Source organism: Sporothrix brasiliensis (assembly GCF_000820605.1).
Source record: "Sporothrix brasiliensis 5110 chromosome Unknown Cont20, whole genome shotgun sequence".
Classification (NCBI taxonomy): domain Eukaryota; kingdom Fungi; phylum Ascomycota; class Sordariomycetes; order Ophiostomatales; family Ophiostomataceae; genus Sporothrix; species Sporothrix brasiliensis.
Window position 1 is genome coordinate 333,493 of NW_024467139.1, and position 15,548 is coordinate 349,040.

At 54.7% G+C, this 15,548-nt stretch overlaps 4 protein-coding genes across 4 annotated transcripts; 3 read left to right on the forward strand and 1 right to left on the reverse strand.

Moving 5' to 3' along the window:
• Positions 1 to 639: 639 nt before the first annotated feature.
• Positions 640 to 1,854, forward strand: SPBR_07394 (DNA-3-methyladenine glycosylase II; the record flags this gene model as incomplete). Its single annotated transcript, XM_040765648.1, has 1 exon — positions 640 to 1,854. The coding sequence occupies one exon, from the start codon at positions 640 to 642 to the stop codon at positions 1,852 to 1,854; it is 1,215 nt and encodes a 404-aa protein (XP_040616083.1).
• A 7,270-nt stretch (positions 1,855 to 9,124) lies between these two features.
• SPBR_07321 (clock-controlled protein 15) lies at positions 9,125 to 10,442 on the forward strand (the record flags this gene model as incomplete). Its single annotated transcript, XM_040765575.1, has 2 exons — positions 9,125 to 10,041; positions 10,133 to 10,442. The coding sequence occupies 2 exons, from the start codon at positions 9,125 to 9,127 to the stop codon at positions 10,440 to 10,442; spliced, it is 1,227 nt and encodes a 408-aa protein (XP_040616084.1).
• A 565-nt stretch (positions 10,443 to 11,007) lies between these two features.
• SPBR_07053 (uncharacterized protein) lies at positions 11,008 to 12,674 on the reverse strand (the record flags this gene model as incomplete). Its single annotated transcript, XM_040765308.1, has 2 exons — positions 11,008 to 12,455; positions 12,551 to 12,674. The coding sequence occupies 2 exons, from the start codon at positions 12,672 to 12,674 to the stop codon at positions 11,008 to 11,010; spliced, it is 1,572 nt and encodes a 523-aa protein (XP_040616085.1).
• A 961-nt stretch (positions 12,675 to 13,635) lies between these two features.
• SPBR_08972 (peroxisomal-coenzyme A synthetase) lies at positions 13,636 to 15,449 on the forward strand (the record flags this gene model as incomplete). The annotated part of the gene is made up of 4 exons (XM_040767098.1): positions 13,636 to 14,159; positions 14,231 to 14,255; positions 14,378 to 14,414; positions 14,479 to 15,449. The coding sequence occupies 4 exons, from the start codon at positions 13,636 to 13,638 to the stop codon at positions 15,447 to 15,449; spliced, it is 1,557 nt and encodes a 518-aa protein (XP_040616086.1).
• Between the last annotated feature and the right edge of the window lie 99 nt (positions 15,450 to 15,548).

Consider the following 15,548-nt stretch of genomic DNA (forward strand, 5'->3'; position numbering starts at 1 on the left):
TTCATGCAGTGTTTCGCTGCCAGCACCGACTCAAGGCGCTACGGAACGGCTCTCGATATTCACAACAGTCGCGATAGAGACCGTCGAGATGATGTTCCTGTTCCCGAATAGTTGGCACCCTCTGCCAAGCTCCCTTAGTGGCCGGTGCCCTGTAGCCAAGACTTTTCGAGACAGTTAAATTGATCACGTGATAGGGCGACAGAGGTTGGCGTCCGGGCAACGCGGTAGCCTACCAAAAACGCGTGCGGAGGTAGTTTGGTGGACGAGCCAGCCGCTCTCTCCTCTTTTGTCGGCCACAAATCGTTGCTTTTGAAGTAGCTTCTGCCCCCATCCTGCTCTTGCCCTCTTCAGGTGACGTTTCTATCTCCGGTCTTCATCTTGTAGCTCAGAGCCACAACCCACAAACTCGAGAGGCGCCATCAACAACGACTCCCATATCTCGCATTCCGAATGCTCGCAGGCTTACAGACCATCAAGCATCTGCGTATCGGCGGCTTCAGCTTTTTATTTCCGCCTCATTTTCCATCCTGGGCCAAGTATTACTTTCACTCGCTGTGCCCTGTCCCTCTCCAATCTGTGGTGCGTTCCACTTTGTGCAGCACGACGACGTCATTTCTACCCCACGGACCGCTCGAAAGCATGGCCTTCATTGGATCCATTGGGTCCATCCGGCGGTCGGCGCGGCTAAGCACCGGCAGTACCTCTGCCAGCCCTGCCCCGGAGCCGGCAAAGTCAGTCGCAAAGGCAAAGACAGGACCGACTGCCGCCTCTCGGAAGCGGAAAGCCGTCGCCACTTCTGAAGCCGTTGCCATCTCAAAGGTCGTCGTTACTACTGTTGCTGCCCCAGTTGCTGCACAGGAGGCAGATGTGCCTGCTCGGCCATCCACGCCGCCTCCTCCCAAGAAGCGGCGCGGCCGCGCTTCTGCCAAAGACCATCCTGCTGACCAAACAACTCCATCGCGGCCAACCACCGCACTTGCGGCACCGCCGGCTACGCCCAAGACTCCGCGGCCAAGGCACGCTGCTGTCAACCGGCTGGCAAACCCGGACATAACAAACGCCCCGCTCATCTCTCCCGAGACATCACGTATCGTGTCGGCTCTGCCGCTCGACGGTCTCAGCACACCGTCGGCCAAGCAGAAGACGACGACCAAGAACATTCTGGAAGAGGCATGTGCCCATTTGATCAGCGTGGACCCGCGCATCAAGCCGGTCATCGATGCCCACTACTGCAAAGTATTCAGCCCGGAGTCTCTGGCCGAAAAGGTCGATCCCTTTGAGAGCCTGGCCAGCGGCATCATCAGCCAGCAGGTCTCGGGCGCCGCCGCACGGGCCATCAAGAACCGGTTTGTCGACCTGTTCGAAAAGGCCAAGGACCAGACGTTTCCGCACCCGTCGCAGGTCGCCGTCCAGTCGATTGAGTCGCTGCGGTCGGCCGGCCTGTCGCAGCGCAAGGCCGAGTATCTCAAGGGACTCGCCGAGAAATTTGTCTCGGGCGAGCTGTCTGCGCAGCTGCTGGCCGACGCGCCGTACGACACGCTCGTGGAGCGGCTGGTGGCCGTGCGCGGCCTCGGTCTCTGGAGCGTGGAGATGTTTGCCATGTTTGGGCTCAAGCGCATGGACGTCTTCAGCGTGGGAGACCTCGGCGTGCAGCGCGGCATGGCGGCCTTTGCCGGACGGGACATTGTCAAACTCAAAAAGGCCGGCAGCACTGCCTCGAAGAAGAATGCAAAGTGGAAGTACATGACGGACAAGGAGATGGTGGCCATGGCGGAGCCTTTCAGGCCCTACCGGAGCGTGTTTATGTGGTACATGTGGCAGGTTGAATCGGTGGACGTCAGCACGATGGGGTGATCGATCGTACTGGGCAGTCACGGGTCACGGGTCACGGGTCACGGCACGAATACCTTGCCGGGCAGGGTGCTGGCAGCGGCCTGTTGCCGGAGGAGGAGGGGGTAGACACGTATGTCTTTGCCGAGGAACCAGTCGCTACCTCTTTTATATCTTCACATTTATGTTCCATGGTAGTTGTGGTTGATTTGTTCAGTCGGAAATATACGTCCACCGTAGCCGCTCGTTGTTTATCATGCAATATGTAGTAGTCGACTTTAACATTCGCCAGCCCTGGCCATCTGTTGCGGCGATGCAGTTCGGCCCGGTAACAGCAACAGGATGTATGAATCTATTGTCATCCAGCTCGAGAACGGCAGGGCACGCGTCATACATTTCTGCTGGTAGTAAAGGGTATTAGAATCTGGTTACAGTTACACGACCTCATTATGCTCTGGGGCATAACCAAGTATGTGCCTTGTGGAGGTCACGCCGAGGTTGGAGAGTTGACAATGCTGTGCAGTATCGGTGTGTATGACAACACCATTGTCGTCAAGTAAATTGGTAACATTGATTCTCAGGTACGTTAATGTCAGCCTCTTTCATGTTTTGGTTGCTTCCTATTCCGGTGCTCTCAAAACAGGACGTTGAGTGTCAACCATTGTACGGACAGAGTAATACTGTTTCAGCCCTCGCCCGGACCGAGTTGTGGCGCCGGCCGGGCACATTCCAAGCATATGCCTCATCTTGAAAGTAACACAACAAAACACACCTTTGCAGCACTCCTGGCATTCCGCAAGCCAGTTTGCCGTTGAAGGAAAAAGTAATATGGGACCTCGTCGAATATGTGACGTTCGCTGGCCGGGAAGCATGTTCATTTTTTGTTTTTGCTAATCTAAACATTCACGAGTGTATAATGAAACTCGTTTAAAAAATAAAAAAATATACAGTTATATTTATCAACGAATAAAACAGGCAAATAAAAAGTTACGTGTGGGCAGAAGGCCCTCGGCGTCGAAATTTAAGTGCCGCAATTTTTTTCCCTTTTTTTTTCTTTTTTTTTTTTTTTTTTTTTAAAAAAAAGATAAAAAGGAGCGCTCACACACATATAATAAAAACTCAAAAGTTCAACGATAAATAACAAGCGAAACTCATGTATGCGTGTGGTTGGCAACTCAAGCCAGGTATAGTCAAGCATATGCCACCACGTATGGATGCAGATATCAGCAATCAACACCATCAAGCCCTTCTCAACCGAAATGAAAACCACAAGCACGTGAAGCTCCGAGGTATTGAGACGAGGCACCGGGAAGCAACCAGGAAAGCAATGCACCATGCGACCAGGCCGGACCAAGCGTCGTATCAAACGACAGCCTCGACAGCAAGCCCGGATCTACAAAACAAACAACCGAATTGTAAGGCGAGAGAATGCCCTCCCCGGACATTAAAACTACACGGAAGCACTCCCGGCCGCCAAAAACAAAGTAGTCTGTCAGACTGCCAACTAAGCCCATCGTCCCGCTGGTTGCAGCGTTCCCCATGCTGGGAATGCGCAATGCCACGTCTCTTGGCACGGTCTCGTCTCAGGTTTCAAGTGGTATGTGCGATGAGTGGAATGTCTGCAACCCAGCTGCCCCCGCCAACGGATTCCGATGTATTCCTTCCAGAGCGAATTTGTTCCTTGATATCCCCTGGCCAGAATTCTAGAACCATGCAGCCATTTGATGCAACCGAATGCCAATTTCATCAGGATGCAAGACCACGCTGGCGATCGTAAGTCGTAGAGCGCTGACAATTTCTGCATACCATGGACTTACCTCTTGGAAACGCCTTCGACTACTTGCACCTCGCAGTCCTGTCCCGTGTCCCAGCTGTGGTCTGAAGAGGCTGGTAATTTTGGACCATGGCAACGGCACTTGGTCGAACGCTGGGCTGGCTGGAAATGCGATACTCGTTTGTTCCGCACCTGACAGCAGTTTAGGCTACATCGGAGCCGTCTGTTGGCCAGGCCGTCTACGACGCAGATGCCATGACTCAACACCTACTCCTAACCCGGCCACCCAACGACGTCCAACGGCTGTTTGCAGAGCCCGTCCCTGGCTATTGTTTCTAATGACCTTTGCTTGGTGACTGAAGGCGGCACAGAAATGGCATCGATGATAAACAAACAACATCAACAACAGAAACGTACCGATGGCGCAACGAACGCAGAGGACACAAAACATTGGATATTAAATTGGAGTAGTAGTGTGGGTGCGTATCGGCTTGCGCATTACTCTGAGTCGTCGCGTGTCGCATGTCGCTTGTTGTCGAGGACATCATCACCAAAACAAAGATGAGAAAAAATATGTGAATATTCCTCTATCCGTCTGCGGGAGGTTTCCTTGGCTGGAATGGCAACAACCAAGATGCAAAAAAGTGGGCCACGCACAAACCTCGAGTTCCGTGTTCCTATTCGTGAGCAACTGCCAAAAAAGCTGGAACTGAAAACTGGAGCAGGAACTCGAACAGGGAACAGAGACGCTCCTTCCCGTGAGCTGACGCTCTCTCGGTCCAGCAAAACTATTAATTGCATACCAATGAAACACAATGCGAGAAACCTGCCCAGAAATCTTGAATTTGGCGGCATAGGTAATGCTGCAGATGTGCTATAGGCCTACCCAGTGAGCCCGTACAAGATATCATGTGCATTTTTGGTACGGTGCCAGAGTGCGTCGACCGTGGACAGAGATTATGACTGTAGCGGGTTGACGAAGATGAAGCATCTTCACTGATAGTGCATCCTGCGACAGCTCTTGCCCTAATTAGGCCTGGCCTGCCATTGATGAAGCAGGAACGGCGATGGAGCTTGAGCTCGTTCCTCGGTGCGTCTTTCCCACAAAATGAGAGACGGTGCTTTCCTGCTTTGGCGTTAGTGTGGCAACGGACCAGACCAACCTGCAGTGAGGGGTGCGATTTGCTAACGACACGCCCCAACAACCTGCCGGTGGAGCACTCTGAAAAAGGACGATGTACATACACTATTTCTTTTTATGAGATTTGGCACGCGGTAAATTTGGGAAAATCTCAAAGCATATTTTCACAAGTCGAAAAACATATACAATAAGACCACAATAAGAGCTTTTCATATACATGAGCTCATTATCACGACGTCACCACTATCGCATCTTGGCCGAGCGCCGCGTGAGCGAGCAGGGCGCGATGTGCTTGTCAATTGGGACAAGGCAAAGAGCAAGGGAACACGGCGGCTGTGCACCAACAGGTGGGGAAGGAGGAATCGCAATGGAGGGAGGGACCTAATAAGCAACGACACACACGAAAGAAAAGAAAGCGAAACAGCCCAGATTAGAACGAGGACGCGCATATGCTGCACCTACTCCGTGCATACAGAGACACTTCTACGATTTATGGCTTCGTGATCTCAGAGGGAGCCGAGCGGTTTGGGAGTAGCTGACGCAAACAGCAAGCGACGTAAAGCGCAATTGGAAGATGTGCGCACGGCGGGTGGCGGAAGAAAAAAGATAAAAAAAGAAACAGAAACTGCCGACCAAATTTGGAAGCTAAAAAAAAAAAATCTCGACAGTCCGTGGAAACACGGCACGGGATAGCCCAGTTGGTTCTCGGGTCCTATCTGTGGACAGTCGATGCTCCAGCTTCTCATGGATGGTCTGCTTCGCAAATCGAAATCGAACGCGTGACAAGGACGTGGCTCTTTTTGGGTGGGTGTAGTTCTTGGTTCCTCTGGTTCTTTTCCGCTTCCTGCGATCGGATTTGCCCCATCGTGGCGTTTTCCGGCCAAGGCCTGTGCCCTTTATGTACTGAGCGCGTCAAGGACATGTGTACTTTCTCGACTCTGTATGCACAACTTGTGCGACCATTGGACGGACGGCGTTTGCCTTGATTTTCACCAGGAGGGAAACGGAAAGAGGCCGCCCCATTCTGCCCTTGCAAGCTCGGCATGTGCTTTCATAAATAACTTTTGAGATACCAAGAGTTAGGGCCCCGATCGGTGCCCCCGGTATTTTCTTGGTCGAGCCTTGACTCCCTTCCATTTTTTTAAGGCGATCTCTGTCGCGCCGTCTCATCTTGTGCCTTTTTTCTCCTTTTTGTTGGAACGCCGGAGACCTTGTTCACTGTTTGGCCGAATTCAGCAAAGAGTTGGTTCTCCCCCAAGTCGAATTCGGTCGAACAGCGAAGACGATGCGCACACCTGGTCTGCTCATGCTAACAGACAACCATGCAATCAATCCCTCCTCTTTTTCTCGCGGCCATCGGTCCACAAGCCAAGCATTGCTAGAGTTTGTTGCGGCGTTGTTCACTGTTTTGCTAGCGAAGTATGCACATAACCGGTTTTGCCGCACAGAGCGACTCGGAAAGGGGCAGAGAGGGTGCTAATTTCCTGGTGAGATTTACGTGGAGAAGGTGGCCTGGGGGTACATGGCTAGCGAGGCCATCCCCATTTTGTGCGCCGAAAGGGGCCTTTCCTCGTGATGAGGTTCCTTTGCAAATTACGTCGTATCATCTTGGCGGATGAAAAAGCGAAAGAGGCTGTGGACTTTTGGAGTCAGACGGAGTAGATACCCTGCCATGCAAGGGAGAGTACAGAAGGAACGCACTGTATCTGTCATGCCATGCTTCGGTATATGCAGGACGGAAGTAATTCGTACTATGTATGTACTCCGTATGATGGCCCGGCCGTAGCCACGTTTCTTTCTGTGTCAGTCGCTTCCGCGTCGTGCGCCGGTGGTAGCGTGCGCATCTTTGGGTACGTTGGCGCGGACTACGCAGCAACAAGGCTGTTGGAAGTCGACGGAAGCAATTTGTCGAGGCCAGACGACGCTTGGCGGACGTGGAGAGACATTCAGCTCACCTCGAGTGCGTGTACGCTTGTAAGGACGGAGCGTGTCTGGCCAGCAGCCTGTCTAGTGGAGCAGGCGGCGTTGCTTTACGCGACACCTGACGACAGCTGCAACTGCAACGACGTGCAGCATATATCTTACGACGCACACGGCGGCGAGTCTTCTTTTCCTTCCAAGTGGCTTTCGCCGTCGATGACCCATCGCAGCTGCTACTCTGGTGTTTTGTGCGCCAGCTCCGGAGCCCTGGCGGAAGTGCGTATCTCTTACAGGTGGCGACTCGCAGGGTTTCGGCCCATCGCACGAACTTTTGTCTTTTGGTGAGTGGGCAGTTGTCCTCGACAGCCAACAAAATCCCAGGGCCGTGGTTTGTACTTGGCGTGTTTGTTGGGCTTGTATGTCGTACTGTGTAAGTCTTACTGCTGCTTGTTGGCATTCTTGTCAGTTGGCAGGTGATATTGTCGGGCCAGCTCAGTCGCTGTTTGCGCAAGAGACGGAAAGTGCGACGCAGAAGTGCAATTGAAACACCAATGACAAAGCCACCGACACATGTCGCTCGCATCCCAGTTCAGAGAAGGAAGTTACAAACCAGAACAGCAAGGAACAGCCACAGCCACCACAACCGCACCTTCCCTGCTCATTGTATGCACAACCTTACTATTTTGACAGCCCAGCAATCGCAAATGGACGGTTCTCCAGACGCCACTTTGCCTCGTAGATCGCTCTCAAACCAAGCGAACCAGCTCCAAGTCCTCCAAGTCTACATTGTATCTGGCGATTCAGAGCACATAGTGCACTGATGCGCAGAGCGTGCGACAACCTTGGTAGGAGGACCAGAGGAAAAGGGGGGCGTGGCTTTATCCACTTGTAGCAGGTCCCACCCTGATAACCATTAGCTCCCCCAATTAGCCCTTCCCCTGCTTGTCCTGTTTTTGCAGTTGCGTGTGTCGGTCGCTCATTCTCTGCTTGTTCCTGTTTTCCCCTTCTTTCCTGCTTTCAGTCGTGCTCGTAATAACGACTTCGCGCTAGCGAAGCCCGTACCTGTTACCCCCCTGGCTCCCCTGGCTGGACTGTGTTTTCCTCTTTTCTCGTCGCTCCTCCCTTTTCTCTCGTCTCCCTCTCTTCTCACTCCTCTCCCTTCTTCTGGTTCCCAGGTCGTTTCATTTCGATTCATAGTCCATCGTTTAATCGACATCGTCGTGTTTCCGTTTTACTTTTTTCATACTTTTCTCTGTAATTTTTTTTTTTACGTGTTTACCTGTTTGCATCCTCCAGGTACGCGTCGACTCTCGCTTATCCACAACACAAATAATCGACGCCTTTCTTCCTTTTCCCGGACCTCCCGACTTTCGTTTCAGAAGCTTCGCGATCTCATCATCACGACGCCATCACCAAGGTACGTATTCGCACGCGACGAAAATAAGGAGCCAGTGAAAGGCCAGCAGCAGCAAGACGCGCAATGGTCGACAAACACTCATCTTCGGGTGCCTCAATGTGTGGCCCCATTGTGCAATGATCGCGACGTTTCACCTCGCCGACCGCCCACTCAGTGCGGTTCACCAATATTGGCACGACCGACACGATGGGCAGCAGACGCAATCGCCCGCCTGTGCGGCCTTGTCACCCGGAACGCGTGTGAAATGAATTCAATGGCGCAGCAGTGGGATAGCTGAAGAATGCTCGACGGTCGTGGCTTGGCTTCCTCCTGTCGATGCAACTGTATTCTGCCCCCGTCCTGCCGTGGCCGACGTTCACATCGCCTCACCAAGAGCTGCCAATGGCCTCCCGCAGTGCCACTGCATTAGCCAATGCGTGTGGAAACAAGACCGGAAGAAGCCAGAAAGTGAGAAGCAAGACGACGTCGCGCTGCCAATACCGCTCACTCTAGCGGAGCAGCAACAACGAAGACAACATGAGCACAGACAGCAAAGGGAGTCAGCGGCCCCTTTATGACGACGAACACAATGCATCTCTAGCTGCCTGTCACACAATCAGAGGAAGCGACCAAACACCAAAGCGCACGCACAATCTTTGTCTCTCTCACTCACACACGCACTACGAATGCACAGACCCAAAACCATTGCAGCATCTATTATTGAAATCGCCATTTACTGTCTTGGCTTGGTTCGCCACCTATGAGAAGCACCGGAACTTGCGTTGTCGCCAGACAGCAGCAATCTCTTTTGTTCCATCGGTTTCATGGCGCCCTCTGCAAATTTTATCTCAAAATCCCAGACAGCTACCACATTCTTGCTTCTCACTTTCGAATGGTTCCTTGTTGCTTCTTGTTCACGGCTCTTCACAACAGGTCACGAGGCATTCGCAGGACCTCTACGAGGTGTCTCTGGCGACTTTTGCTGGCCTTTCACTTTTTCTTCTCGTTCATTTTCATTTTGCCAGGCCCAGTCGACTCATCGCTAACTAGCTTTTCTAGCAACATGTTCTCCAAGCAGGTTCTGCCCGTCCTTGCGGCGGTTGCGGGCGTTGTCTCGGCAGCGTCTTCGTCCTCCAACATCTGCAAGCAGGACACGTTCACCGTCAACTCCCAGGCTGACATCACCAACCTGTTGTCTTGCTCGACTCTTACTGGCAATGTCGTCATTGGCAACCAGACCGATGCCACTCTCGACTTCACTGGCATCAAGGTCATTGACGGCGACCTGATCCTGCTTAACAACAACCTGGTCACCACGCTGAAGAGCGACACCACCACTGAGATCTCGGGGAATTTCCACCTGCAGAACCTGACCACGCTCTCCACGCTGTCTTTCTCTGACCTGACCTCGGTCGGCTCCATCAACTGGATTTCCCTGACTGCCATCGATGTCCTGACCTTCACGGCCGGTATCAAGACCGCGAAGAGCATCGTTGTCAGCGACACCTTCCTGAGCAGCCTCGACGGTCTTGATGTTGCCTCGGCCGACACCATCGACATCAACAACAACCGCCGCCTGGTTTCGTACACCTCGTCGCTTGGCAACCTCACCACTCTGCTGAATATCAACGCCAACGGTCTTGACCTGAACGTCAGCTTCCCCAACCTGATCTGGATTGCCAACATGACCATCTCCAACGTTTCCAGCTTCAGCGTCCCGTCCCTGGCGACCGTCAATGGCTCCATGCGCTTTGACTCCAACTTCTTCGACTCGTTCTCTGCTCCCAACCTGACAGAGACCTCGACCGGCGATGTCTCGTTTGTCAGCAACGCTCAGCTGTCCAACATCACCATCCCCAAGCTGACCAGCATTGGCGGCGGTTTCCTCCTTGCCAACAACACTGCCCAGCATAAGGTGAACGGCTTCAACAAGCTGAAGACGGTTGGCGGTGCTATCAACATGCGTGGCAACTTCACAGAGTACGTTTCATCAATCACCTATGCGACTTGGTCTTGGTGATTTTTATTTGAATTTGTAGCAAACCACGTGACTAACACTTCTGTCCTTTAGCATTGAGCTGCCTGCCCTCAACGACGTCAAGGGTGCTTTCGACATTGTCTCCACGGGTGATATCTCCGCCTCGTGCGATTCCTTTAAGAAACTGGCTCCTTCCTCGCAGGGTGGTGGCGGCCAGATCCAGGGCAAGTTTACTTGCGAGAGCAACAACGCTCAGGCCAACTCGGACACCAACCCCACCTCGACTGGCAGCTCGAGCGGCAGCAGTCCCACCGGCAAGGGCAACTCGGCTGCTGGCATCAGCGTCAACTCCATGGCCGTTCTCGGCCTGGCTGGTGTTGCTGCCTTTGCTCAGATGCTGTAAGGATCGAAAACTATTTACATATTTTACTACAAAAATGGGGGTGTGACACGATGGAAGGCCTGGCTATTGCCTTTTATTGCGTTGACTGCTCATTCAGGAGGGCGGTTTTGCATGCGTTGCGTTTCCGCGCGGAGAGACATTCGAAGTAGTATGAAAATGACGGTTTTGCCTCCGATTTTGTCTCTTTCCTTATAGTCCCACACTTTTTTCTGTGTTTTGCTTTACCACAATGCTGTTCCGCACAGGATTTTTTATTTTTGCTTTGTTTACCATTCTTGTCTTTTCTTTGTTGCACTCGACCAATCGATGTCATCCTGTCGTATCCCACGAAATAGCCGATTACGTACACAGCTACCATAACTAATAGCCCTTTTCTTTTTTTCAATGCTTTTATTTGTAACTGTTGCGTACACCGCTACTGACGCGACACGAACTACTACTATGGGGTGGTCTAGTCACGATTTTGGTTACGAGCCAGCTGATAGTCCACAGCACAATTAGCTTGATGCATGTGTCATTTTTGTAAGTCATGATAGTTCGTCCTGTCATTAAACGGCTGTCGGGTCTACTCGTATATTCCCTCCTCGAACTTGTCGGCGTCGTAGAAGCTCGGGACGATGGCGTTGCCGTTGAAGTTGCGGCCGTCGAGCGCACTGACCGCTCGCAGTGCCGACACGGCTTCTGTGAACTTGATGAAGACGAGCTGGCCGGGCACGTCAATGTACACGCGCTCAATGCGTCCGTACTGCGCGCCGCACTCCTCGCCAATGTCCTGCACGAGCTGGCCATCGGCGACCTCGGCGTCCAGATCGGGCAATCCCGTGACCATGTTCCGGAGGACGATGACGGGGGATATTTTGGGTTCGCTGCTCCCGTCTCCCTTTCGAGAGCCTGCGCTGCTGCTGCCACCACCACTGCCACCTCCTCCTCCTCCTCCACCACCAACAATGCGCCCGACGGCTCCGCTCTTGCCGACTTTCCTGTGCCGCAGTGGGTTGACGATGCCGCTCTCGTCGGCACCGAGGCCGGAGCCACGCGTCCAGCCGTACTTTGACATGAGCCGGGCGGCAAAGCCGGCCTGGCCAGGCCGATTCGTACGCAGCTGCTCTGTGCCTTCGCTTCCCTCCTTGCCATCCGTGCCTTCTGTGGTGTCACCTGCCAACCCCGACAAAGACGGCCTGTAGTCGTCTTCGTCAGCTTCTTCTTCGCTGTTGCCCTTGTCCTTCATGTCGTGGTCCTCTTCTGCGGCTGGGGCAAAGCGGATAGGCGCTTTGGAGACGACTAGACCGTCTGGCCGTGGTGGTGGGGAGGACGGCGTTTGTGCAGGTGAAGGTGATCGACCGACAGCTGTTGCGGCGGGCCGATCGTAGCTGGCCGGCGGTGCAAAGGCGGCCGGCGGCGGCGGTGCAAAAGCGTTGTTGTTCGGATGGGGCGGCCGGCCCCTCCCTTCGTCTCCCGACGAGCTGCTGTCGTCGCTTGCCTTTGGTTTCTCCGCCTTCGCCTGCTCCTGCCGCTGCCTCTTTCGCCGGTCTGCATAGAGTACGCTCTTCCACGCGTGCACGGCGTCCAGGTGCTCGTCGCTCTGCAGGTACGCCTCAATGTTGGTCGGCCGTGCCGGGTCGTACAGCTCGTCCCAGTCGACCATGTACGCGTCGCGCGCCGCCATGCGCTGCTTGTCCTCGAGCCGCTTCTTCCTGCGTTTCCGGCCGCCCCGCTGCGGCCATTTCCGGCCGCCAGGGCCGTCATAATCATCGTAGCCGCCGCCGATGCCGGCGTAATAGTCGTCGTTGTCGTTGTCACCGTCGTTGTTGTTGTTGCCATCACCGCCGCCCGAGGTCCAGTCGGCAAGGAACGTGCGTGCTGGTGTGGGGGCAGGAGTCGAGGTAGTGGTGGAGACGGATGGCGTAGCCTGAGAGGCGGGTCGCGTCGAGGAGGGCAGGCCTGGCGTCTTTGCTTTTGGCTTGCCTTTGGCGTTCTGCTGTGGCCGACGGATCATGGGCTGGAAGCGGAGGGCTGTGAGAAGAGACACGAGACACGAGACACGTTAGTTCTCACCGCTGTGCGCAGCCTGCAGTACGGCATTGGGGCATCATTTCATCTCGTCGCACCTGGGTTCTTCGCTGCTTCGGGTTTCGCTGATGGCGACGGCGAGGCGTCGTTGCTTCCATCGCCGAGCAGGTTCGCGTACAGCGACATGGTGCCGCGTGGCGGCGGTGGTGGAGGCGCAGCCATGGCGTGCCTTGGTGCTGGCGGTCCTGGAAGCAGGGCGTGCTCGGTGTTGTCCAGGGCAAGCTGTTGGTTTGAACTTGTCTGTCGATAAGTTGGCGAGGCTCGGCGATGCAATTCGGCTGCACTGTGTTAGCGCCTATGCCACCACGCTATTATAGTGGAGCCCTGTATTTCGACGTGGAGCCTTAGAGCTGTAGCTCTCCTAGAGAACTGGATGACAGCCAGCAATCTAATTCTCCATGTCTCTTAATTCTATTATTTTCGGCGCACGTACTCTCATGTCGTCACTCCCTTTTCTTTCTCTATGTGAATTATTTTGATGAAGAAACGTGCTACTCTGCTGTTAAGCAGTCTCTTTACATTCTGACTCAACAACTACACTCGGATCGTCGTATCCTTCTGCTTTACAGCTTCGTAGTTGCCCAACGCAAGTCGTACATCGTCGCATACGACAGACTCTGCCTTCACTCAAGACTTGTCTCCCACGAGTCCTGCTTTCCTCATCAAAACAACCTGAACTCCAGCTCTGAGACGACCGCAGATTCAGCATGGATATATGTGGGGCTACAGGGCAGCTTTGTGCTGCGGAAACGGGGGAAGGAGACATGGCGACCCACTTTTTGGCTCGCACTGCTCCGACAGCTTGCCGCACACCCACAGCATCTCCTCTTCTCGTCTCTCCTCGTCTTGGCGATTGGCCTTTCTCTGCTCTGTTTCACTTCTCCTCTGGACAGGTTCTGCAGAGAATTTCGCTGTATATCTTTTCATTTTGTTTTGTCAATCATACTCTGGCATTATCGCCAGTCGTGCCTTCCCATCTGGTCAGAGACCTCTCGCATTGTGTCACATGACCATCCCCAAGGCGTCATCATAACATCCGACGACCGCTCTCCACGATCTCTCGACCTCCATGCAAAGCATCGCGATCGATTGATACGTCCGCCCACACCCATACTGACCAGCCATGTCGTTGACGCTCCGTTCGGCCATCAATGGCGCCTCGTCGTCCACGGCCGTGATCGTGCCCGCCGCTGGCCCCGGCGCCCAGCCGCTGGAAGTGTCCTATCTCGATCTCGTTTCCGAGGTCTCCCGCTACCAGGCCAAGCTTGCCGCCCTCGGCATCGGCCGCCGTGCCCCCGTCTCCATTGCCACCGTCAACTCGTACGAGTTTATCGTGTCGTTCTTGGCCGCCTCCTGGCAGCGCGCCGTCGCCGCACCCCTCAACCCGGCCTACAAGCAGGACGAGTTTGAGTTTTACATTGAGGACGTCCAGTCGGCCATTGTGCTCGTGCCCAAGGGCGCATTTGCCGCCGATGCCCCTGCCGTGCGGGCTGCCCGCAAGTTCCGCGCCGCCATTGCCGAGTCCTACTGGGACGCCGAGCGCGGCGAGGTCGCGCTGGACGTCAAGGAGTTTGGCCGCCTTGAAAGCGGGCCGCAGCCGACACTATGGCCAAAGCCGCACGACGTGGCCCTGGTCCTGCACACGAGGTGCGTTTTCTGGCAGACTTTGCCTTTGGACTTACTTACTTTTTTTTGGAGCCGAGACTGACATGGGACAGCGGAACAACATCGAGACCGAAAGTGGTGAGTCTTGGAGTTTTTTTCTTTTCTACATTCAGAGCGCCCCCTGCCCTTTCATATATGTCCTCCTTTTTACCTTTTTCTTATTTTACATTGTATGACGGTCTTGTCTAACATACGCTCAGGTCCCATTGACGCACCGCAATCTCACGGTGACGATGAGTATGTCTCCCTTGCCTAGCCTACGGTTATTCATCACTGTACCTACTTTCGCTAACAACCCCAGAAAACATTCAGGACACGTACAAGCTGACGCCGGCGGACCGGTCTATGCTCGTCATGCCCCTCTTCCACGTCCACGGCCTGCTCTGCGGGCTGCTCGCCCCCCTCTTCTCAGGCGGCTCGCTCATCGTGCCCCCCAAGTTCTCCGCCACCGAGTTTTGGCGCGACTTTGTCGGCCACAAGGCCAACTGGTACACGGCTGTCCCCACCATCCACCAGATCCTTCTCAAGCATCCCATCCCCAACCCGCGGCCGCCCATCCGCTTCGTTCGCTCCTGCTCCTCTCCGCTGTCCCCCACCGTCTTTGCCCAGCTCGAAACGGCCCTCGGCGCCCCCGTTCTTGAGGCCTACGCCATGACTGAGGCAGCCCACCAGATGACCTCCAACCCGCTGCCGCCTGCCAAGCGGAAGCCGGGTGCCGTCGGCCTGGGGCAGGGCGTCGAGGTCCGCATCCTGAACGACGCGGGCGCCGAGCTGCCGCAGGGCCAGGAGGGTGAGATCTGCGTCAAAGGCGACAACGTCACGTCCGGCTACCTCAACAACCCCGCCGCCAACGCCACCGCCTACACCGCCGACGGCTTCTTCCGCACGGGCGACCAGGGCCGCAAGGACGAAGACGGCTACATTCAGATCACGGGCCGCATCAAGGAGCTCATCAACAAGGCCGGCGAGAAGATTAGTCCCATTGAGCTCGACAATGTCCTGACGCGCCACCCCGAGGTCGCTGATGCCGTCAGCTTTGCCATAAAGGACGACGTGTACGGCGAGGACATTGGCGTCGCCGTCGTGCGCAAGCCGGGCTCCTCGCTGCAGCCGGAGGCGCTGCAGCGCTGGGCCGCGGAGAAGCTGGCCAAGTTCAAGGTGCCCAAGAAGGTCTACTTTACCGACGTGATGCCCAAGACAGCCACCGGCAAGATCCAGCGCCGCATTGTTGCTGAGACCATGCAGAAGCAGGACAGCAAGGCGAAGCTGTAACTGTGGGGAGTGCAATTGTGGGGCGTAGCTGGTGGGACGCAACAAATATGTGACACACATTACATGTAGCACATTGGATGGCAAGATGCACGAATAGAT